This window comes from Rhinichthys klamathensis, unplaced genomic scaffold (genome assembly GCF_029890125.1).
Source record: "Rhinichthys klamathensis goyatoka isolate OS25496 unplaced genomic scaffold, OSU_Roscu_1.1 h1tg000305l_1, whole genome shotgun sequence".
NCBI classification, from domain to species: domain Eukaryota; kingdom Metazoa; phylum Chordata; class Actinopteri; order Cypriniformes; family Leuciscidae; genus Rhinichthys; species Rhinichthys klamathensis.
In genome coordinates, this window is record NW_026606824.1 from 19,742 (window position 1) to 46,429 (window position 26,688).

General features: G+C 38.9%; 1 protein-coding gene across 4 annotated transcripts in view; it reads left to right on the plus strand.

The window, feature by feature from the left end:
* The window catches only part of utrn (utrophin), a 231,614-nt gene that overhangs the window by 13,669 nt on the left and 191,257 nt on the right, over positions 1–26,688 (plus strand). For all 4 annotated transcript variants that reach the window (XM_056270677.1, XM_056270680.1, XM_056270678.1 and 1 more), the window contains exons 5-20: positions 2,345–2,437; positions 2,559–2,731; positions 3,461–3,576; positions 4,585–4,736; positions 10,256–10,441; positions 15,927–16,108; positions 16,200–16,350; positions 18,341–18,460; positions 19,085–19,186; positions 19,888–19,995; positions 20,096–20,275; positions 20,350–20,528; positions 20,929–21,028; positions 21,110–21,197; positions 21,283–21,530; positions 22,388–22,568. In XM_056270677.1, the coding sequence (XP_056126652.1) occupies positions 2,345–2,437; positions 2,559–2,731; positions 3,461–3,576; positions 4,585–4,736; positions 10,256–10,441; positions 15,927–16,108; positions 16,200–16,350; positions 18,341–18,460; positions 19,085–19,186; positions 19,888–19,995; positions 20,096–20,275; positions 20,350–20,528; positions 20,929–21,028; positions 21,110–21,197; positions 21,283–21,530; positions 22,388–22,568 (2,359 nt within the window). The remainder of the gene's footprint in view (positions 1–2,344; positions 2,438–2,558; positions 2,732–3,460; positions 3,577–4,584; positions 4,737–10,255; positions 10,442–15,926; positions 16,109–16,199; positions 16,351–18,340; positions 18,461–19,084; positions 19,187–19,887; positions 19,996–20,095; positions 20,276–20,349; positions 20,529–20,928; positions 21,029–21,109; positions 21,198–21,282; positions 21,531–22,387; positions 22,569–26,688) is intronic.

Below are 26,688 nucleotides of genomic sequence, written 5' to 3' on the forward strand. Positions count from 1 at the left end.
GAGGTGTCCTTTGTGTTTATGCTCTGATGGCCTGGGGTCACACACACACACACACACACACACACACACACACACACACACACACACGCACACACACACACACGCACACACACACACACACACACACAGATGCTATAAACAATGTGCTCAATGTTTCATTCATTCATATTGCAGATCATTGTCCTCGGATGACGTGGTGCTGCCATGATACCAATATTTTAATATTTAATTAAAACATTTATTTTATTTATTTTTCGTAAAATAGTGTAGGCTACTAATTCATTTTTTTAAATATTCAAATAAACTGTGATAAAAATAATTTAAAAAAATCAATAGCATTGAAAAAAAAGCAATCGATAGTAAAAATAAGTATGTTATAAAATAATGTTATAAAATAATATATATATATATATATATATATATATATATATATATATATATATATATATACAAAATAACATATAATTGATGATCTTCTGTTTGGTAAATTAATGTACTATTTGTACTATTTTTTTTTCCTCTCCGTCATTTACTGATAAACATAATTTTTTTGTGTGTTTGCTTATTTACAGGCATTAAAAATCACACAGAACAGAATTTATTATCATTACACTCATTTAATTAATCTCATGCATTCATTTGTTACTTTTGGAAGCCCAAACTACTTTTACATAAACTACCGTTCAAAAGTTTGGGTCAGTAAGATATTGTTTTTAAGACATTAATAGTGTAATTCATCAAGGATGCATTAAATTGTTTAGAAGTGACAATAAGGATTTTAATAAAGTTACAAAAGATTTTTATTTCAAATGAATGCTGTTTTTTTTTAGCTGTCTAGTCATTAAATAATCTTGATTAAAATACCACAATTTTCACAAAAAAGCTTTTATTAAAGCAGCTTTCAACATTGTTGATAATAAACATTTATTAAATCACACTAAAATCAAACATTTATTACCTTATTGTAAAGCGTTACCAAAAATAATAATCATAATCTTTCATCAAAATGTTTGTAATAACTTTCCCCAGCTAATATACGACTGATATAACCGCAGTTAATGATAGTCCTGACCGACAATATTTCCAACTAAACTCAAAAATGTCACATTACAAAAGTGAAATGTTTTGTACACCGTGTCTTGAAACGCGCTTCGTATGGAATATATAAACACACAGTTGTTCCCAGCCTTCATCTAAACCCTGAGAAACGTGAGGATGACGAGTCCTTCCCGTGACGTGTGTGTGGATTAACCACACCTGTACACACAACTCAAGAGAGTCAAACACAAACACAAGCCTGCATCAGTAGTGAGAGCGAGCGATTCAGTCCACAGCAACATCACTGAGTGTGTGTGTGTGTGTGTGTGTGTGTGTGGGAGATCACTGGAGGATCAGCGCACATCTGGACCAGGTGTGAGGAAACACCGCTAGACGGAGAGAGATTACATCAGTGCCGTGTGAACGGAAAGCTCTGGGATAATTATAGGATAGGCCAATTAATCATCCAATATCTGGACAGTTTGAGACGTCCGTAATTCCCGTTCCAGCTTTCCCACTGCATCGCCTGTGTGTCGTGCACCTCTTTCAGGAACGTGAACCTTTACAATAAGGTTCATTAGTTAACATGAACTAAGAATGAACAATACTTCTACAGCATTTATTAATCTGTTTGTTCATTTCAACATTTACCGATACGTTATTAAAATCATATGTTGTTAGCATTAGTTAATGCACTGTGAACTAACTTGAACAATCAATGAACAGCTGTATTTTTATTTACTAACATTAACAAAGATTAATAAATGCTGTAACAAATGTTTTGCTCATTGTTTACATTAAACAATACATTAACTAATGTTAGCAAATGAAACCTTATTGTAAAGTGTATTTTTTAGTGTTATGTTATTGTTCATGTTAATTCATGTAGTTCAGTAATGTCAACAAATGGAAACTTGTTGTAAAATGGTAGTACACATTTATTTTTTAATTTTTTTTTAATATCGCACCGATATCTGTGCAACAAACCGGAAACTTTTATTAAGAACAAGTTTAGTATTCATTTGAACTTAAATATGTTTTTGTTTTATTTATTTTGCTTTGTGAATTTGTTTGTGTTTTGTTGTTTTATTTTGTTTTTGTCATTTTATTTTTAAAAAAACAACTAAAAAAAACAAGAACACGCAATTGTTCTTGTTTATTTTTATTTTATTTTTATTTTCACTGTTTATTTTTGCATTTTGTTTGGATTTCTTGAACTCAAAGAAGAGTTGAAGAGTTTTGTTTATTATATTTGTTTAGCTGTTGTATGAACAGTTCTTCTGTGATCTTTGTTTTGTTCCTTCAGGTGGAGCTGGTGAACATCGGAGGGACAGATATTGTAGACGGGAATCATAAGCTTACTCTAGGACTCATCTGGAGTATCATCCTGCACTGGCAGGTCAGAACACACACACCGCAAACACCACATGACCAACACACTGATCCAGCGAGGCTCCTCTATGAGATGTCCACTAATATAGTCAAACAAACGTGTGTGTGTGTGTGTGTGTGGCACGCAGGTTAAGGACGTGATGAAGGATGTGATGTCCAGTCTTCAGCAGACCAACAGTGAGAAGATTTTGCTGAGCTGGGTGAGAAACTGCACCCGTAACTATATCAGCGTCAACGTGCTCAACTTCACCACCAGCTGGGCGGACGGCCTGGCGTTCAACGCCATCTTACACCACTTCAGGTAACACACACACACACACTCGTAGTGCGCGCATGTTTAGACTGCTGTCAGCGCGGTCTCTAGGGAAAGGCTATGGAGCGTATTGATTGGGTCAGAGGTCAAGAGAGTTTGTGTTCATAAGCTGTTTGCTCTGTTTGGGTCGATCTGTCAGACATGAGCCGCAGGAACTGACACACACACACACACACACACACACACACACGATAAGGTAGACACAACAGCATGAAGCAGATCTCAGAGAACCTCAATTCATTATCAGAAAAATGCTTCTGATTGGACATTTACATCTTAATTAATTTATGTAAGTGATATGCAGTGTATCAAGTCGGGAGGCCCAGATGTAATCCACAGACCTTTCCCACAGGTTCTGCTCTGGTTTTTGTGGGAAAATCTGCGTAATAGGTTTAAACAAAGTGTGTTAAACACATCTTCTTACTACACTCTTATTGGCAGCTGAAAGCATTATCAGATTAGCAAATATTGAACATCCAAACACCGAGGAAAGGAGGATGTTCACCTATGAGGAGTCTCACGTTTGCAGATTCACCTGTTCACACACAATTCGGTTTCAGAAGAGCGTAAAATCTGCAGAGTTAATATTTGCCTAATATTTAGAGGTGAGTTTTAGCCCGCTGGACATTGAGCGCTGAGGGTGAGGGGGAAGGGCTTCAGGTCCAGGTGTGAACGCTCGCGCAGACTCTGCTAATCCCAGGATGGATTCTGTTCCAGGCCTCAAGGCTTCAGCTGGGAGGAGGTGGCTCATCTTACCCCGGTCGAGAGGCTGGACCACGCGTTCACATTCGCCAAAGAGCAGCTCAACATCGAGAGACTTCTGGATCCAGAAGGTAAAGAAGCATCGCGGAACATCTCCAGATCAGAAGGACTTTTCATTGTTCGGCAAATGTTTACTGATGAAATTCTGCCATTTAAATAGATATCCGTGTGATCAGAAACTACGCATGAGGGCAAAGGAAATACACACACTGATTTCGCAGTGTTGGTCACTGGGATTTACTGCGTTCCTTGGTTTTAAAGTGACTTTTGTAGTGAACTTCATACATTGCTACTCTATTTACATTAGACAATATGTACGATTTGGGGGGAAAATCAAATTTTTCTAAAAAAAAAAATATATATATATATATATATATATATTTTTGATAACAATTGTGATTGCGTTTTATAATGCGATTTAAAAAATAAATCTTGGCTGGCTGGGCTGCACAATTTGGCCAACGTTTTGTGATTATATATCAATATGGTTATAAAAAGGAAACTAGTAATAGTAATAATAAAATATTAAATTATTAATTAATTTAATAAATAAAAAAATATAAAATATAAGATTTTTACATTTTTATTTAAATAAATATTTCTATTGTGATATTTCCCTGTGAAAAATTGAGTATTTAAGAAAGAAAATGTCAATAATATTTTAAAATAAAAATTAATTTTATTATGTTAATTTGAATTGAATGAATATGTTCATTTTAATATATTACAATGGTATACAATTCATCTGACTTACTGTTGGCCTTATTTGGAGATCTGGCCATAGTTTGCTATTTACGCCTTAAGCGGCGAATCTGAGTCGAACCATTGAAATAATGCCAGTCAACAAACCAGGACATTCCAGAGCCCAGATCCTGAGTCTAATCATCTGGACTTGATTGGATTACATGGCTTTTCCTGAACACAAGTTCACATGAGCCATAACTAATCAGAGGGACCTCATACAGCAACACACACACACACACCCCCTTATTCATACTCATACTCTCTCTCTCTCTCTCTCTCTCTCTCTCTCTCTCTCTCTCTCTCTCTCTCTCTCTCTGTGTGTGTTTGTTTCTCAGATGTGGCGGTTCAGCTGCCAGATAAGAAGTCCATCATCATGTATGTGACCTCACTCTTCGCTGTGTTCCCCAATGACATCACACTGGATGACATCAGAGAGGTGGAGACGCTGCCCCGGCGCTTTAAGGTGGAGCACGATGAGGGACATGCTGTGAGTGCACTGGGTACCCAAACACACACACACATCACATGAGATCGGGTTTGCATCATGGGCCCAAACGCTCGTAATCCAGTGTTCAGGCCCATTTGAAGAAGGTTTTAAGGTGGTCTCGTGGTTTGCAGTCGGTTTTAAGGTGGATCCGTCAGGGCCGATTGGTGTAACGGCACACTAGGAAGAATACCTATATGAGTATGTTAGTACTGCTCATTTATCATATTTATAACAAAAAAAAAAATGCAGAAACGGTGTGTGTCAACTGAAAGCTGATGCGACCAGACATGGAAGACTTGCTTATATTGGGGGCGCTTTTATTTTGACACGATGCTTGTAGACATTAGCGTGAGTCCTCTTATTACTGAAACTGTAAGTGACTGAAAAACCACAAAGACCTTCATGCATTTGTCTAATGACTCTGTGTTTATAAACTCAGGCTAATATCGAGGGTCCCGATGGCAAATGTGAAGTATGAGTTTTAACAGATGGGTTCAGCTGCTCAGATCGGCACATTGGCCTAATAGTGAAGTGTTACACACAGAGTTTGAGATATGTTTAACACAGCCACTTGCTTGTTCAGCTCGGTGTGAACACTAGAGGAAATCTTCTTGACTTTACACAGCTGGGGGTGCTCAGTAAATGCACAAGATGCTGAACACTGCAATGGCAGTTAAAAAGAGGTTAATGTTTTTCTGGTGTTTTCTGATGAGGAAGTTCCTGTGGAAAATGGGCATCACACTCTCATGCAGACACACAACTCTCTCTCTCTCTCTCTCTCTCTCTCTCTCTCTCTCTCTCTCTCTCTCTCTCTCTCTCTCTCTCTCTCTCTCTCTCTCTCTCTCTCTCTCTCTCTCTCTCGCGCGCACTCTTTCTTCCTCTCTGCCTTCTGCTGTCACTGGTAAGAGTGAGTCACACAGTCGTCCAGCATATATAGTGTGCTATACTGTAACACACTGTCAGAGCAGGGTGGACGACGGTTATCGTTACTTGCATAGCTTTATACACGTGCTGTTAAAAAAGAAGCTTGTCATGTTTTAAACACATGTACCATAATATCATGCTTTTAAGGACATTTATCATGGTAATGTCATGTTTATAGGACATGTACCATAGTGATATCATGCTTTAAAGGACATTTATCATGGTAATGTCATGTTTTTAGGACATGTACCATAGTGATATCATGCTTTTGTGGACATTCATCATGGTAATGTCATGTTTTTAGGACATGTACCATAGTGATATCATGCTTTAAAGGACATTTATCATGGTAATGTCATGTTTATAGGACATGTACCATAGTGATATCATGCTTTAAAGGACATTTATCATGGTAATGTCATGTTTTTAGGACATGTACCATAGTGATATCATGCTTTTGTGGACATTCATCATGGTAATGTCATGTTTATAGGACATGTACCATAGTAATATCTTGCTTTTGTGGACATTTATCATGGTCATGTCATGTTTATAGGACATGTACCATAGTAATATCATGTTTTTATGGACATTTATCATGGTCATGTTGTGTTTATAGGACATATACCATAGTAATATCATGCTTTTATGTATATGTTCATGGTAATGTCATGTTTATAGGACATGTACCATAGTAATATCATGTTTTAAAGGACATTTATGCTACAGCACAACCTTTACGAGCCATTTCAATCTGGTTTCAGAACACATCATAGCACAGAAACTGCCCTTATCAAAATCACAAATGACCTTCTCATGGCAGCTGACTCTGGCCATGTCAGCATCTTAATTCTTCTAGACCTCTCTGCAGCCTTCGATACTGTCTCCCACTCCATTCTTCTCACTCGACTCTCCAAACTTATTGGCCTCACTGGTACTGTGTATTCCTGGTTTAAATCCTATCTCACCAACAGGCAACAATACACCACCCTTAAGGGCATTTGCTCTGAATCTGCGCCAGTCTTACACGGTGTGCCACAAGGATCGGTGCTTGGCCCACTGCTGTTTAATATCTACATGCTACCTCTTGGGATGATCATCCGGAAACATGGATTACACTTCCACTGCTACGCTGACGACACCCAGCTCTACATCAGTACTAAGCCTTCTACTCCACTTCCACCAGTGCCACTTATCAACTGCCTGAAGGACATAAAGAACTGGCTGGACAGCAACCTTCTAAAACTCAGCAAAGACAAAACAGAACTTATGGTGTTTGCCCCGCTGTCACTTCTTAAAAATGTTGATGACATTATACTGGATGTGGATGGCTGCTCAATCTCTGCATCTCCTCAAGTACGCAACCTTGGCGTCATCATGGACTCCACTCTCTCCTTCCAACAACATATCAAAAATACCATTAAAACTGCATTTTACCATCTTAAGAACATATCCAGACTTCGACAGTGTCTCTCCAACTCTGTAGCCAAGACCCTGATTCACTCCTTCATCACCTCCAGACTTGATTACTGTAACGGTATTCTGTTCGGTCTGCCTAGCAAGGCTACTGACAGACTCCAGTATGTACAGAACTTTGCGGCTAGGATGCTCACTCACACAAAGCTTGGACTTCACATCACTCCCATCCTGAAGAAGCTTCACTGGCTGCCAGTTAAGTCTCGGATTCTTGCTTTTATGGACATTTATCATGGTAATGCCATGTTTTTAGGACATATACCATAGTAATATCATGCTTTAATGGACATTTATCATGGTAATGTCATGTTTTTAGGACATGTACCATAGTGATATCATGCTTTAATGGACATTTATCATGGTATTGCCATGTTTTTAGGCCATGGCTGACAGGCTGCAGTAATTAACCTTTAATGCCTTTAATAACCGATATGAGCTGCTTGTCTGGTCACTCAAACTGGATTGCATGCATTTGCTTCTGAATGACACTCAAGTTCTGCAGATCTCCGAAGTCAGCTGACGAATGAATCATGGCTGATGACCTTTAACGATATACACTTAACAATACACTTAAACCAAGACTTATCTTCCCAGCCTTTAGTCCCTTATGCCATTTGAATATTTTGACTGTTTGGAATGATAATTTAGGGATTCACACCCACAGTTAAATGCTGTTTTCACTCTCAAAACTTTGCCAGACAATAATCATTAATCCAGTATAATCAATGGTTAAATTCCTCTCAGCCGTTGATCAGTTCTCGCTGAATCTGAGCAGGGTTGACGCTGTAGGGCGTTTGGGTGGTTCTGCATTCGTCAGACCACAAATGTTTCAATGCTGCTTGTTCCACCACCCTTCATACACACACACACACACTCTTACAGTCGATCAGAAAGAACAGAGTCGTATCCCGCATGTGGGATGAAGTTGGGAATTCCAGCGGAACATTTTCATCAGATGACCTTTTCCCCCGTTCTCTGTGCATTTATACAAGGAACAAAGCCTTGTTTGAGGACTCAGTTGCTACTTTTAGCAGAGTTTAAATGTTCTTTCAGCTCTGGTAAAATTAATGTTGGCCGTTTTTCTTTGTTCAGATGAGATCCAGTCTTTTGAAATGGTGACCTTGCCTCCTCTACCAAACGTATGATGTTCAGTCTCATCGGTCAACATCTCTATTAAGTTCTACAAACAGCCCTAAATGAAAATGTTTTGGAGTTGATTATTATTAGTCACAGTTTTTTTTTTTCCAACAGAAAAGTACCCCAAATAAACCCTGTTTTTGACTTCTATCATGACAATGCCATGCTTCTTCTCTACTTAAACCATGGTAATACCATATTCTTTTACTTCTAGTATGGCAATGACATGGGGTTTGGATATGATACCATGTTCTTGACCATCTATCATGACAATGCCTTGTTCTTGCACTGCGATAATACCATGTTTTTATCACTTTTTGTACTCCTGTACTTCTTGATATGATAATAGCATGTTTTTGACATCTATCACTACAATGTCATGCTTGTATATGTGGACCATTGTAGTTGCACACTGTTTTTTTGTACTATGTTGTACCATGGCAATACCCTTTTCTTGCCATTTATCATGACAATTCCCTGTTTTTTTTTTTACTTGCACAATGGTAACAGCTTGTTTTTGACTTGTACTCTGGCAATACCATGTTTTTTGGTTATGGTACCATGGTGATACCATGTTTTGTTCATGTCATACTCCCTAGGGCAGTGCTCCTTTTCTAAGATCAGAACAGAGTTATCAGTCCAAGCGTATTATTAGTTATCTCTCTTATTTTCCCCACTGTTGTCATGTTCCCCAGAGTTCCCGGGTGTGGTGCCGTTTGGTTTCCCCGATGTCAGATTTCAGATCTGACGGGTTCATCACCTGATTCCGTCTCTTTTATTATACAGCACAATGGCTTCTATTACCATCGGACTCACAAAGCTCCCGGTCGATTAGTGTTTCGCTCTTATCAACGAGCTGTGGCATTTCTGGCTTGGGTGTGCTGTGGAATGTAGGTCGCCGGTGTTAGCAAAGCTGTCAGTTTTAAGGCGTGGGACATAAACATCTGAGAATGTGGCTGATATCCCACGACCGGCCCTGTTTTGTGTTCAGCTGGGGACACGTGCCAATAGCAGTATTGTCTGCGTGTGAAGGTGCGGCGATTGGCTAGGAGTCAGTGTGTGCTTCAGACTCTTGAACTTCCAGTAATGATTTTTTCCCATAAGCGATTCTCTTGTTGTGTGTTCAATGGTAGCATGAAGGGTCATCTCACAACAGGTGCTGGAGTGAATCTCAGGAAACACATCCGGGACAATAAAAAAAAACTACCCCCTAAAAAACTATTTTTAAATTTAGAGGAGTGTCAACAGAACATGTAGTTGAAATGATGTCCATTTTAAGAAGTTTTTTCATGTGCAGAAAAGGGGGTGTATGGGGAGTTTTAGCACATTCAAGGACATGGCTCTGTTTACAGCTGGCATTAAGATGCATTTTGGTCGATCGGATCACAAGCTGACGACTCTAAACACAGGTGTAAGCGGGTCTAAAACGCTTTGAGCTCGTCCACTTTCAGCCACTTCCAGAGGGAGTTGAAAACACATTTGACCGGATTGCTTTAGTTGTGTAAACGCTCATGTGAGCGAATGTGTTCAGACAGCCACAAAAGACCGTCTTCTCTCCGCCTACCGACCTAATGCGCAACATTATAGGAAGAGCTCTAGACAGACGGGGTTTAAGCTGTCGGCTGGAGACCCAAGTTTGGTTTGAAGACGAGAAGTTTGGTTTTCTCACCATTTCTGATTTCTGTAATTCCATTCCTGTGTTGTATAAATCTTCAGTCTGATGTCATTGGTCCTTTAAAGTGTCCTTCAGATTTGTTAATGCCAACGGTAATGCCATGGCCAACGGTAATGCCGCGCACGCGCAGATATGACATCATTTACCACACATCATCGGTTCGCATCATTTACACACCGATGCAAACACATTCAGTCATACAGAGACATACGTGGAAAGGTCAATCCTCCTGAATGATTAGTTAACACTCTGTTTAACGTGATCCATCTTTCTTGAGGTGAAGGTGTGTGTGTGTGTTCCTGTGCAGGGATTGGCTGCAGAGCCGGAGGAGGTGAGCAGCACGCGGACCGAGGCCGAGGTGAATCTGGACACGTATCAGATGACTCTGGAGGAGGTGCTCACCTGGCTGCTGTCGGCCGAAGACACGCTGCACATGCAGGACGACGTGTCCGACGACGTGGAGGAGGTCAAAGACCAGTTCCACACACACGAGGTAGACGTTCGGTTCGGCCTAAACTCTCACGCGCACAACAGCTTGGGCAGAGATGGAGACGTCCAGTGAATATGATTTAAAGCATGGCCTGTTTCCCAGGATTATCACTGGATTATTCCAAAACTGGAAATATCTCATGGTTATTTAATGATTATATATTATATATATTTAAAAAAGAATATTGATATACCATCACTGTGATAAAAAAAAAAAGACCTTGAAATATTTTAAATCCTCATCTTCCGCAGTATTTACTTTTTCACGCTCTTCTCTCCGACAGAATTAACGCTCATCCAGAGTTTCCGCTAGAAAAAAATGGTGCCGGTCAAAGTGATCGGCAGAGGTTTCGTTTAACGGACATTTTGATGATATGCCGGTCAAATATCGCCTCTTAATTAGTCAAGTTGAGGAAAACTGGAGGCAGGCTATGTAACTTAAAAAATGACATAATCAGGCCGTATAGAATGCAACATGTTATTATTAGCCTAACTTTCAAATAGACGGAAAAAAACACATGAACGTCCGATTGGCGTCAATTAACACCAATTGTTTTTTACTATGGTTTCACACACATTCACTTTTTGAAACATTGAGGCACAGATGTACCTAATACAAATAAATAACTAGCTAACTAGTTAACATCTCCAGTTAACTAGCAGATCATTCATTTAGTTCGCTATTAAATAAGAGATCTAGCGCTAAAATCAGTTGTTTTTTAAATCAAGCTGAGCGCTGGTGTCCGCTGCTATCAGTCGCATGGACGACGCGCTGCGCGAGTTGCGCAATCTTCACTCGGACGTGCGTTTCAATCTATCGCCGTTGCGGAGACTATACATAGGCGAAGCACTGCTACTTGGGCGCAGAGATATCACGCAACACCTGAAATAAAGCTTGCCACAAAGAACCGGCGAAAGTAATGATTATGCATGAAACATTTAAATTGTTGATAAATTGATAAAGTTGACGATGCAGACTCGCCATCTTCGCAGTAGTGAACGCGCCTAGAGAGAAATGCTCACTTCATATGAAGTGTGCACGCGCCGGCGCCTCCGTGTCCTGATTATATTGTCCACTATATTTGCTTCATATTTATTAATCCAGGCAAATTTGTTGATGGAACATTGATTAAAATGAAGATACAATTTATACAAAACGAAATAAACTTTAAAGAAAGGCTTTCTACAAAACAAAACTAAATAAGTGGTCAAAATCATGTCTGACCAATTCCAAATGTTTTCCGATATATAGGCCTATTGGTCATCTTATGATCCTATCTTACTCATATCATGTGGTTCCCTTTTCATATAATCAACATAGATGAAATAAAAAAATAATAACATTATATTATTTATAAAAATGAAACGTATATTTAAGTTTTTTAACTTATAATAAGCGTCACACCGCTCCGCTTTGCTCACATGCTCTGGTGTGTAGCCTAATGCAAGTGTGCGTGGATGTGGTGGATGGGTGCGATTTTCGAATAATAATCAACCCAGCGATCTTCGAATATTATTTTTTGCTTAAATTTCGTTTAGTATAAATTGTATATTAATTTTAATCAATGTTTTATCAACAAATTTGCCTGGATTATTAAAAAAGAAGCAAATATTGTGGACAATATAGGCTAATCAGGACCCGGAGGCGCCGGCGCGTGCACACTTCTCTCTATAGGCGCGTTCAATACTGCGAAGATGGCGAGTCTGCATCGTCAACTTTATCAATTTATCAACTTTATCAATAATATCAATGGACCTGGCCATATTTGAAACGTCTCACTCAATCGTTCAAAGTTTAGGTCTATATTACAGCCGTTTTAGGCGTGCGCTTTATTTGAAATGCAGCATGCGATGTTGTTTAATAACTTTCAAACGGTAGAGCCTGTTCCTTTATAACATAGCCAAATGTCGGTGTATTTTTGCTTTATACATTTTAGGCTTATTCTCAAATTCATATTGTGTTAGGGGGGGCGGGATTATTACGCAATTTTAATCGGACAATTTGACCGGAGAGATTTAATTTTGTCGGACATTTCATTTTTTTCCCGGCCAATGTCCGGTAATTACCGGACAACGGAAACCCTGCATCTTTAATGTTTTTAAAGAAGTCATTATTTAGTTATGCTTTATTTTTACGTTTGCAGAATCTCCAACATTTTTGTGGACAGATGATTACAGCATTTCACTGGGTTTGTGACGAAGTCTCACAGAAACTTAAAAGGCTTCCCTGCCGTTTTCCACCAAAGTAAAAGCTCAAGGGTTTAACTCTTGCAAGTAAATTATTATTATTGTTATAATTATTGTTATGAAATACTCATTTTTTTGTATTACAATAGTAATATTTTTCTGTCTTAGAAATAAAAAAAATGATCAATAATTCTTATTAATATTAGTATTATTATATAATACCAACCAAAAGAGTTTCAGTTGAAGAGAACATTTGGTAACACTTTACTGAAAGCCTTTATGTATAATGCATCACAAAATTAATTTGAACGCATTAATTATGCCTTGTAATGCTCCTTATAATGCATTGTGTGTCTCATTAATAACTGTAACCACAGTTATAATACATTATAATACAACGTTAGAAAGTATAATGCATTAAAACACGACAAACAATCAATTTCAGATGTAACAAGGAATCTGTGAATGTTCAAATGCATTTGAACTTTGGTTGCAATTATTGATGAAAAGATATTATGCATTATAACGTACATTATCAATACCTTGCATTATACGTAAAGGATTTAAGTAAAGCGTTACCGGAAATGCATTGATTATGCTCAAAAGTAAATTAGCTCGATGTTTAAATTGAATGCTCTTAATGTTGTGGCAGTTTTTCCATGCGTTATCAAAAATGGGATCGAATATATCGATATTTTTCAAGATATTTCATCGAGGCTAGAAGTTCCAGTATGGTGACAGTGTTTCAGTAATGAAGACTGTGCTCATGCTATCTTTCTCCTGCAGTGTTGTTAGCGTGTCCCGTCTTCAGATGCTCTAGAGAACATGATCCCAACATGCCAGGAATGTGAGGAATTCTGTGAGGCAGGGAGACCTTTGACAGACAGCAGAGCCGGTGCACATAAACTTATAGAGAAAGAGAGAGCGTGAGCTTTACATTCCTCTCAGGAACTGAGCGCCAACATGAGGCATTGACGCAAATACGGGGAAGCTGTGCAGATCCTCTGAGCAATGGGCTTGTCCCTGCACTATGGTCCCACTTTAACCATCAAACACTGACTTTATTATTCTTTCGCTGTATTGAGAAAGTGTTGTTTCTACATATTGAACCAATCGTGCCATAACTGGGGGAATAACGCTAGTTTGATTTGGCTCTATTTGTCCTGATGTTGCAATGGCGGTTATCGTGCTGATTTCCACTGGAACCCGGATGACTGCCAGGTCTGATAGAGCAGGGGATCCTGTGTGTTTGGTCTAATACTGAAGCGCACGTGACGCTCCTGGTGTTTTCAGCGTCTTGCCTTCTCTCTGTATGAGGAACACATGAACTTCATCTCCAGAGAGTCACTTCACCAGCGTTTCATTTAAAGTCCCCCTGGAGTCAATAATTGTATCCCTTAAAACTCATCTTTGATCACCAAAATGACATTTTTAAAAGTAATTTTCTTGAAAAAAAGGTCTACATGCCTTGAAATAGTTTAATGTAATTCGAAACCCGTGCCTCATTTAGTATTCCGCGGTTCTATGAATATGCAAATGAGCCCCGCCTCCACTCACTCGCTCAGCTCAGAGATCCACTGGTTGACGATCACACTTTGATCTGATTGGTTACAAGGAAGTGTGTGACGTCAGAAACACCAGCGATTTCAAGCTGTGTTTTTGAGACTGTCTTTGGTTCACTGCAGTTTTAAGCAGAAAATACTCAGCAATGCTGTCGACTTATGAACTTACACATGGTTTGTCTTAAAGCGCATTAAAAACACCACATAGACACATAAACAACATTAAAAGCTGGATTTTCACCACAGGGGGACTTTAAGAGAAACTATCATTATGGACACTCAGTTTCTGAAACACAAATGTCTTCATGACAGTTAAAATAATTAAAAGTTATAAAGTTGAACTTGAAGGAATTATGGCACAAATATATGACTTATTTTAAAGTAAGATATACTTCTCAAAGTAATAATACAATTTATTAAAAGGTTAAGCTATGTCTCACATTTAAACCTTGTTGTGCAGCACATTATTTGACAAAACAAAAATGAAAGTGTAATGTTTTGTTGTAAAGGAATTTATATGTATTTGATGAAAAAGTTTCATTAATGAATTAATTTGATTACAATATTTGTATGATAAATGTGTATTAAATCATAAAACACAATCACAATTATCACACAAAAAAAGTAATTTGGGTAAAAGTAAATTCAAAGGACCCCATAATCTCAAATGATTAAAATGTTCATACAATTATTTCTTATTTTAATTAGACCATTAAAACAGAATCTACAAAAATGTAGACGGAAAACACAGCAAAGAAAATCAAACAGACATTTTTAAACCATTAAATAAAATAATTTAAAGTAGGGCTGTCAAATGATTAATCACGATTAATCACATCCAAAATAAAAGTTTTTTTTACATAATATATGTGGGTGCACTGTGTATAATTATTTTGTATATATATAAATACACACACATGCATGTATATTTAAGAAAAAAATATTATTTCTATATAAAATATTTATATTTATATATAATATAAATTATATATAAATCTATATACAGTATATACATGAAAATATTTCTTAAATATATACAAGCATGTGTGTGTATTTATATATATAAAATAATTATACACAGTGCACCCACATATATTATGTAAAAAAAACTTTTATTGTGGATGTGATTAATCACGATTAATCATTTGACAGCCCTAATTTAAAGGTATAATTTGCCATTAATGTATTGTTAACTTACGCAAATTAACACTGAACAATAGTATATCTATAAATTAATGTCAACACAGATTAATAAATGGTGTCAAATTTGTTAATTCATGATACATTAAGCATTAACGATGTTAACAAATGTTAGACTCCAGGTAAACACTGCATCCCAGCTGGTGTAGCGTATTACATATTACATCAGCAACATATTACTAGAGGAAAGAATGATTCATTCTCAAAGCAGGAAGAAGGGCCTAATACACGCTTGATCACGGTGAAGTCTCCATCTCTCCCTCGTCAAAAACTGACACAAGGGGCTTATTATATGACTCAAATCAATATTTATTTTTTAAGAATAACCATCACTGGCAAAAAATGCGGAAAAATATCAGAAATTCAAAAAAGTGGTTCTGGGTTTTGTACATTGTAAAATTGTTTTTAAATATGCCTTATTGAAACATTTGTTTAGAAGGGCTTTGACCGGTCTGAGTGACCTGACCTCAACATATGTGCTGTTTAAGTCCTCTGTGAAGACGGTGTGTGTTCTGTGACTGATGTGTGTCCTGCCCTCAGGCCTTCATGATGGAGTTGACGGCCCACCAGAGCAGCGTGGGTAACGTGCTACAGGCGGGAAACCAGCTGATCGCGCAAGGCAATCTGAGTGAGGAAGAGGAGGACGAGATCCGAGAACAGATGACACTGCTCAACTCCCGCTGGGAAAACCTGCGGGTCGCCAGCATGGACCGCCAGTCCAGGTGCGGACACACACACACACACGCGCGTGTTCCTGTCGGACTCTTGTGTTTGAGGAGAGTGCTTGAGCGTCTCTCTCTCCTCCATCTTCAGGCTTCACGAGGTTCTGATGGACCTTCAGCAGCAGCAGCTCCAGCAGCTCTCCGATTGGCTGACGCAGACAGAGGGGCGGATCCGGAAGATGGAGACGGAGCCAATAGCAGGAGACATGGAGGGATATCTGGCACAGATAGAGCAGCACAAAGTAAGGGATACATTTTGACTCCTCTAATAAATGTAAGACTGGATATTGGCAACTGTGTCATGATACAGTACGTTGTGATAAGTGGTCGTTATAAATCGACCGAGATTTGACTTTTTCATTTTTTTTATTTTCGCCAATGAGTTTCGATGTGTTGGAGGCACTTTTATTTTGACTGTATGCGTGACTTTTATTTTGAAAGCACAGAGAGCGTCAGCATCCCAGCTCTTATTCTCCATCTTCATTAGTTTACTGTCAATGTTTAAAAGTTCGGTGTAATAAATTAGACAGAGCTTTTAAACAAAGAAAGTAAACAGTATACATTATAGCATTTGCTTGTCTTTTATTAGTACTAGAAAGGTAAACACTATAAAACTTTCTCATATAACGTCTAACGTAGAATTTATATTAATTTTCAAATGATTTATTTCTAATTTAGTGAATATTATTTAAAATATAAATGTAAAAAAGTGATATATATATATGTGTGTATGTGTCGTTTTTATATAAATTATTTAAAATGTCAACAGTCGACATGTCATGAACATTGACTTCAACATACAGTTTTTCTGCTCTCACTTTATATTAAGTGTCTTTAACTACTGACATTTAAATAAAATGTAACTTTGGCTGGATGTCACAATATTAATTAATCAGAGCTGTTGAAACCGAAGATTCACACTTGAGTCCATTCAGTATTCTTCTTATGTGTGGATTATTTGGTTTTAAAACAGGTGAAGTAAACAGATGCACAAGTGTCTTGGTTGAAGCCCAAACACACTCTTTATCTGTTCAATCTGATTTTGGGAACAGAACGAACAAAACTCCATTAAACAGCCACTCTGGACACCTACTACCAAATGACATGCAACATAACACCTGTTTACCGTTGTTAAAGGAATTTCCCAAAGGAATAAGAGGTTTTGTACGTGTCCAACAGTTCAGTGAGCTTTAAAGCTTGACGGATAAATGGTGGATAGCAGCTATTTGGGCTGTCCGTCATTTATCTGTGGTAAAGTCAATTGATGATTGTGAGAAATAGGGAACATAGATTGAAGATTGTAGAAAAAGATTACTAAGAAACATTAAAAGAGAATTATGAGACAAAGTGGATATTAAGTTCATAAGCTCTCCTGAAATAGCGACCTCTGAGCAATAAAACTGTCCTCAGGAGTCCTGTGTAGTTAATGAGTGACTCGCATCAGAGGTCCCGTGTGTGTGTGTGTGCATAACCTGTTTGCAAATAAAAGCGTTCTCCAATGTGAATTTACCATGACCGCTGAAAGGAGAAAGAGATTGAGTTGTGAGAAGAATGAATAAGCAAATCAGCACATGCCCCAGTGAACGAGGGGCAAACACGACCTCGGCATGTTTGTTCAGCGAGCGAATGAAGAGCACACACACGTTCGCTCCCACACACATGCTTATATTTAGGAGTCTCACGGTCTCATAGGAAGGGGACCACATCACCCAAGCGCTTCCACGCTATATATGGAGGCTCACACATGCACACTTACATACTTGGTACAGAACCGTACAAATGAAAGAAATGAAAGTCAAAAATGTCATATCCACCCTGTGTCTTTCTACATCCTACATTTTTACTACATATTCTGTGCAACATGACACACACACACACACACACACACACACACACACACACACACACACACACACACACACACACACACACACACACACACACACACATAGGGGGTGAAGTTGATTGGGACACATTTTTCCAGTAATGCCAAAAAGTGTCCAAATTCACTCCTATATATTTCCCTTTTTTTAATGGAAATACAATAACAGTTGTTTAATTTTTTTTTTATATATATATATATAGTTATTTAAATATATGCATATAAATAAAAAAAGAATATTAAAATATGTATGCATTTTCTCTTTTTTGAGAGTAAATGAAGAAAATCGATAAAACGGGTATTCTTTAGACCCTAACCTTTGACCTTTGTTCACTGCACTACATCTTCAGGTGTTGCAGAATGATCTGGAGGTGGAGCAGGTAAAGGTGAACTCTCTCACGCACATGGTGGTAGTTGTGGATGAGAACAGTGGGGAGAGCGCCACCGCTGCCCTGGAGGACCAACTGCAGGTAGTGGATAAAATACGGCATTTTTTGTTGTTGTTGTTGTGTCAGAATTACTGTAACTTTAAGATGGCAGTTTGGAGTGTCTGGTCAGAGCCGTTATTGTCTTCAGACAATAGAAATCATTAGTTTTTATGCCACAACTTTTTAACTGTCATTTGGTGTTTCTTCAGCTCTAATTGTCATGTACCAGTAGTGAAACAAAACACATAACCATATATAGTGAGACAGAATGCAAACCCTGGTCCAGACTGCTGAACACATGCTCATTAGAAAGCGGTTTCTGATCATATTTATATTTTGAGAGTATTGCTTACATTTGAAATATGTTATGTAACAGTACCTGCAGTGTTTGACTAGAGATTAAGGTGAAAGCTGTGTTTGTATCTCTCAGTGAATGCAGAAAAGAATGAATCTTATAGTACATTTATTCTCACTGAAGTGCAAAGGTAATCAAACCAAGTTGTTTCAAGCTTCTTCCATAGCTCTTCTAAGGAATGAGATCTATTAATGTTGGACGCAGTGTTGAGAACAGACATTTGACACTCCCAGAGGCCATACAAGTGTGTGAAAAGTCCTTCAGTGAATAACTTTCTCTCTCTCTCTCGTTTTTCCTTCTGCTCTTCACAGTCACTGGGGGAGCGCTGGGCGGCAGTGTGTCGCTGGACGGAGGAACGCTGGAACAAACTCGAGGAAATGCAGCTGGTGTGGCAGCGGCTGCTTGACGACCAGGTGGGGCCTGATACCAAACATCCAATTGATTAGATATCGAGGTATCCTATCAATGATGAGGCCGATATTGATCATTGATAATTACTGGAGTTTGCAAATTGAAACACATTTTTAATTTAAATTTGTTTTCATGATCAATAATTGTTTAATCATCAATAAAAGTTTGAGTACTTAAATATATTTGTTTTTGCCCATCCATACATTAATTTCAATCCAGCACAAGCCTGACGTCACTACAGCTGCTGGCTGAAAGATGATCGGGTGTGTGCCTCAGGGCTCTGTGTTGGGCCCGATTGTGTTGTGCTCTTATCTTGGACTTGAAGTGTTCATAGAATGCATTTAAGGGTCAGGTTGCTATTTGTAACATTTCAGACCGCATTCTGGGAAAGAGTGAGATTGAATTATGGCTGTTTATGACCTGCAGATACCATTAGCATTGACCCAGTACATCATTAGTGTACAGTGCACACAATCTTCACCCGTCTAGACCACTTCCGTCAGTTTGCAGTCACAGTACACTGAACTGTGATGCAAATCAGAAGATTTGCTCTATGATATTACAGTAAATTAGTGTCGTTTTATGCTTGCGTGCTAAAGTACTGTGTAGGGATGGGTGGTATGATTATTTTCTATTTTATTTGGATTAACATATGAATGATGATGCAAAGATTATTTAAATGTCTTATTATTTGTCCACTCAGAGTTTGTTTGGATCATGGCTCTCAGAAAAGGAGAAGGCCTTGATTGAAGTTCAGACTTGTGATTTTAAAGACCCCAGTGAAATAAATGGCAGCGTCCGCAGATTAGCCGTGAGTAGACAAACATGCATGACTTTGTATTAACATTATCCAGCTGAAGTCTGTCTGGTCGATAAGAGCATCACTGTTTTGACCTCTGAACCCATGGCAGAGCCTTAAGGAGGACATGGCCCAGAAGCGGAGGACCCTGAGTGCTCTGTCAGATGCTGGACAGGACGTGATGTTTCTGTTAGACAGTCCAGCCGCAGCTCAGAGGATCGAGACAGACACAGACCAATTGACCCAACGCTGGGACAACCTGGTCCAAAAACTCGAGGACTGCTCCAGCCAGGTCAGATACACATCTCTCGTGTGTGCATTGTTGCACATGAGCTTTTGATTCCAAGTGTCTGTCTCTGTTTCCAGGTAACCGAAGCAGTGTCTGTGACCGGGGTGTCCCAGGTACAGGAGAGGTTTGTCATGGAGACAGTCACGACAGTAACAACACGGATGGAGCAGACCTTCACGAGCAGCGACCGAGAGCTTCCTCCACCCGCCCCACCCAAACGACGGCATCTCGATACCGACGGCGAGCTCAGGAGACTGTACGACAAACACAAACATCCCCGACAAAAACAACTTGCGTTTTGTCTTTTTCAGTCAGATTCAGTCATTTTAGGCCGCAATAATTAGAAAAAAATGGAAAAAAATCCAGGATTTATCCACACACACAAAAATATTGGACCTGCTTGGGCTATCTGATGTCTTTCCAGCCAGTGTTTTTTGACAATTAAAACGTCACATCTTGAGCATTACAGATTAGCAGCTGTTCAAGCAAAACACATCATGGATTTCTTTCATTTGGCGGTTATGCCTATGTTCATAATCAGCACATTTGTGAACGTTAGCATAAGCTATACAGTGTTTGCACACCTTCTCTGTTGTTCTGCTCAGCTGTAGCACTCCCTCATGTGAACTCTGATGTGATGTGTTTGTGTTTTTTAGAGCTGAAACCGATGTTCCCAAGCTTTTGTCTCAGCTGGCTGCATGGAAATCATCCGCCGGAGCTGCTGGAGACTCGCCTGTCCTGAAGGAAAATCTACAGGTGACATATTGTGTTGACACACACTAACATTTACTTGTTCATAAATTTGGCCGACTGAATATTTTTGTCCCGTCTCTGTAGGTCCTGGGGGTGGAGCATGCTGAAAATGAGGCTCTGGTGAAAGAGATGGTGGAGAATGGAGAGAAGATGATTGAACAGTTGGAAAAAGGTTGGGAATTATTATGGGTTTATTAAGATACATGATGGTTTTTGTCTTCTCCTACCGATTAAATTCACTCCATCTGTCTCTATAGAAGGCCTGTCTGCAGAGGTGGCCCGTTCTGGCCTGGATTCTGTGTGTAAGGAATGGGAGAGCTGCCAGAACCTGATCCAGGAGCTGAGGAACCGAGCTCACGTTCTAGAGCGGGTGGCGTCGGTTCTGTCAGGACTGAGGGCTGCCGATGGAGTCCTGCAGGAACAGGAGAAATGGTTGATCTCCTCGAAAGACTTTAGAGCAAAAGACAACCAGCAGGAACTCCAGACACTCAGAGACGACTGTGAGGTCCGTCACATTCCAGGCCACTTTATGCAAGATACTGTTCTCAGATCAGATGTTAACAGAAATGTAACTGTACACTCTTATGGGCTGTTTACACGACACCGTTTTCAACAAAAAAAACTTTAATCTTTTTATGCGTTTTGGCCGCTCGTTTACACGACAGTTGCGTTTTAGGTGCTGGAAAATGCAAACTTTTGACAACGGGATTCAAAGTGTACGTTTTTGAAAACGGTCTCCGTGTGAACACCAAAAACGTGAATCTGTAAAGATGATGACATCATGCACATGCATATTACGGGATCGTTTTGACAATGGTGTTGTCTGTACGCGGAAAACTCAAAGAAAAAACTTCTTCGTTTTAAGCATATGTTTGTCGTACCCTCAAAAAAAAAAAAAAAAAAAGGATTTGCAGCAATGCAATAGAGTTAGGGTTCCTCAAAGAGCCTTTCAGTGAACAGATCTTAAAAGAACCATTTTGTCTTCATTTGAAGAACATTTAAGAATCTAAATAACGTTTTTCCCACTATCCACTCTTAAAAATGAATGATGTTATTGGCATTGATGGTTCAATGGAACCTTTCCATTGCAAAAAAAATTCTTTATAGATTATTAAAATGTGCTATTGCACACTAAACAATGGTTAACTGATCACTGAACGGTTCTTTAGGGAACCCAAACTGGTTCTTGTATGGGTTCATACTTTTAAAACCTTTATTTGTAAGAGTGTACAGAACGTTTTATAGAATGGAAGGGTTCCATGAATGTCAAAGGTTCTTGATGCCAATGAAAGACCTTTACTTTTAAGAGTGCCTTATGTGATTTTGGACACAGAGCAGATGTGTACTGAATCTGTGTTTCAGGCTCGGATAGCAGAGCTGGAAAAGCTTCAGCTGCAGGTGGAAGATCTCCGTGATCATACGGAGCGTCTAGCCGCAGAACCCGGTGTTCCTGATACCATGAGGCCCAGTGTGACGGCGCTGGCATCCCGCCACAGCTCGACCGCTCAAGAGCTCAAGACACGGCAGCAGGACATCACTACAGGTACACATCGCCAGGTCACAGCCCTTACAAAACACTCTCAACACTTAAAGAATGCCGCTCCAGTCTGCAATTTGAGGGAGCTTGGGATTGTGCAAATTGGTAGTTTAGCTTTTAAATCAAAGAGAAATTAAATCACGTCTGGAGAAAGAACAGAATATTCCTACAGGATTGCATTTAAAGGGATAGTTCTCTTAAAATGAAAGTCCTGTCTTCATTTACTCAAGTTGTTTCAAACCTGCATGAGTTTCTTTCTTCAGCTGAGCACAAAATAAGATATTTTGAAGAATGTCGGAAACCAAACAGTTGATGGATCCCGTGGACTTCCATAGTATTTAAGTGTCTACTTGGGTAGCATTCAAATTGAGCTGGAACTCATTCGTTTCAAACACTACATGGGTAATAACGCCACAAACAACAGCTCAGCAGACTGAACTCACTATAGAGCGGGTACGACGTCACTTTGTAGGTCGATCCTCAGTTCGCATCACACCGGTTCCCTCGACAAAAACCCAGTAGGATTTTCCCATAGGCTTTTGGATTACCGCTAAAAACAAGCTCTTGTGATCAACTAAAGTTTTTGATACTTGCACGTTTTGTCCAACATAGTTATCACAGATGAACACAACCTTGATAATTTTGAAGCCTAATTAAATCGTCAGAAGCAAAAAGCTAAATAAACAAACCACACCACGGTCCCACGACTTCATCGTCACCATCACTAAGCTTCCCACAACTCTTTCAGCTCTTATCTAAAAACACTTTCCCAGAGCGTTTGAGTTAGAATAGTTTATAAGAGCCCAGTTATAAGCATGACGATGCTGTAAAAGCGACTGAGTTTACATGTTCAGCGTGAGGACGTTTAATCTCCTCGACAGCCTCTGTAGTCCCATTAGCCACTGGTTACCACCGCCTTTTCCAAGACACGTAACAGCATCACGAGTGGGGTAATACTGATGTATTTTATGTCGTAGAACAAAATATGAAAGTGTCTTGAGCTGGTGTTCACCACAGACCTTATATCAGCCATTCACCACAGACCTTAAATCAGCCATTCAACCAAAACCCCATTCAAAAAACCCATTGACTTCGGGACGATGGAACCGGAAGTGCTAAAATGCTAACTCGCTTCCACGTTTTGACCTTCAAAGTGACTAAACCTGCCATCAAACCTTCCCCGTCATGAATCTCGGGTTTATTGTTTACGATTGTGGTTGCTGAATAAATGCACTTATAAAAAAAAAAAAGTTAACATAATTTGGAATTTTGGGGATTAATATAAAGAATTTCACTGTTTAATTTTTGCGTAAAAATAAGTTTTTTTGGACATTTTTTGATCATTGTGCAGCCCTAAACTAGCAATCACAACCTATATATAACCTTCATGTAATCCTCGAATGTTCTGTAAGTCACTTTGGATGAAACATCTTTCTTACATAGTATAACTGTGACCTTAAAATGTTCACTGGGTTTTAGAGCAGATCTACAGAGAGATACAAGTCCTGGGATTTGAATTGGTCCCAAGATGGACCTCTCTTTCTCTTTCTCTGTCTCTGTTTCTCTTGTTCCCATCAGTTTTATTGAAAGACAGAAATGGTGACTTACGCAACAGGTAAATCATTTGTGGAGCCAACAAGAGCCGAGGCGGAGTGAGAGAGAGCAGTCTATTTATGGCTGTAAAGTCAGTGTGGCCCCTGAGAAAGTTTTTATACACTGATAAACCTGTGTGTGTGTGTGTGTGTGTGCGCTTGAAACAGCTCCAAGTAAAAGCACATCAGTGTTTAACTTTAAAGCTTCAGCAAATCTCTCTTACATCCACATTTATCTAGCCATGGGTACGAGGACATGCCACAGACTTCTGTTGTTTTATGCACAGCTAATCATATTGACTGTATTAAACCAGAATGAAAACGACAACAACAACATGTCGCTTGACTTAAAAATAGTGTTTCCTAACTGAGCACATTCCCAGGTCAGTGTCAGAAGTTCAGGGGAGCATGTTGTGCGTACAGGACAGCTACATAAACACACACTCATGTCTACTGCTGTCTGGAAGGCTGCTGATGTATTTATATAGAGATTAGTATAATGACTAAAGACTAGAACAAACCCCTGATCCATAAACAAAAAATATCGTTTGCTCTATTTATGAGTAATTTTTACCTTCAAGGATGTCCTCAGAATGAGTGTTTGCCTCATCCCATCTGGGCCATTTCTCAGCTATTTTGCCCCTGAAGTAAAGTTGCATGAAAACACAAACACACACAGTTTAATGTTCGTGGGACAACCGGAAAACTTATGTTCCATTTATTTGACTTGTTGACCTCTAACATCTGGGATCCAAGCTAACCACATGCACACACACACATGCGCACACACACACATGCGCACACACACACACACACACACACACACACACACACACACACACACGGATACGCACGCATGCACACACATGCATACACACACACGCACACACACGCACGCGCACACACATGCTCACATGCACACGCGTGCACACACTCACACTCACGCACAAACACACACGCATACGCACGCAAATACACACACACACACACACACACACACACAAGCACACAATGTATGAAGGTATTTTTGGTGCAAAACAACTGAACGCCTGTGACAGTGGAATTTGTAGTTGTAGAGAATATCCACACATGTGTATCAGTAAATGTGAAGTCACAGAGATACATTTTTTAAGAGTTGCACACTTGTAGACTTTTTTTATCTTCCACAAACACAGCACAACAGTTACACCTTCTCAAATTCTTCATTGCAGGAGCACAAATCCTATTCTACAAATCACAAATTAAGAAACTCGTACGCTCACATTTTTGCTACAGTTGCTGCAGTGAATATGGTGCAAAACGCATTTACACACCCGCATCAAAAAATGTGAAGTCACAGAGAACTTTTGCTCATCTGCAAATCAGTATGTGAATTCATCCAATGAGAGTTGCACACTTGTAGAATCTTTTCTCACAAAGGTCTTGTATATTTTTCTAGCACAAACACAAGTACACAACTACAGCTGCTTGAATCTGCTGCGACGAATCACAAGCTCTGTTTTTCACTTTCAAGTGACAAGTTTCGTACGCTCTGCCTTTTGCACCAAGTGCACCGTGAAATGTGGTGCAAAAGTGAGTTGTGCATCTGTAGAGGCAGTGGGCGGAGCCTACATTAATATTCATGAGTTTCCCGGGCATGCGCGTGCAACTGCTCATTCTAGTTCACGCTCCTCGTTTCTCAGCAGGTTTAATGGATTATTTCAAAAAAGGTAAATATAGTTTCAGCGCGAACTTAAACTGCAATTGTGTATCGTTTCGTTAAGTTCATGTTTTTATTTATTCGTCACTGACTGAATGATTGCTGGCATTCACTTCGTGTAGGCATAAAGTACAGCAAACTTCAACTCGTCGTATAAATTGCACCTTGCGAAGCTTTTAAAATGTGGCTTTTACTAATTGTTATCATTTGTTGATTGCAATAAATTAAATAAACCCTCATAAATGTATCCGTTCCGTTGGCTAACACTTTAAAATATATATATAGCTATAATATATCCTGGTGTGATTGTTCTTAAAATCTTGTTCATTTAAATAAGCCAAATCATTAAGACCAAACACAAGCATAAATGTGTTGCTTTAATACATATGTACAATTTGGATTAAACAAAATTGTATGGACAAAAGTGGATAAATTACATTTGATACAATTAGGTTACTGTAAATGAGGGGGAAAAAACACTTAACATTATTTTACGGAATATGATAAGCCACTAATTTGATGTTCTAAAAAAGATATTTACAAACATACATACTGGCCTTAATACCAAACATTTGAACAGTAGTAGCAGGCTACACACCTTGCAATCAAAACATTCAAAATAATATTGTTACATTATTTTGAATGTTTTGATTGCACGGTGTGTAGCCTACTACTGTTCAAATGTTTGGTATTAAGGGTCTAAGGTAAGGTACCTCTAAGGTACATTTATCTAAAAACAGTAATATTGTGAAATATTTGTATCAACTGTTTTCTATTTTAATGTTTAAAAAATATATTATGTCTTAATTTAATATTAGTATTATTTTTGTATTGC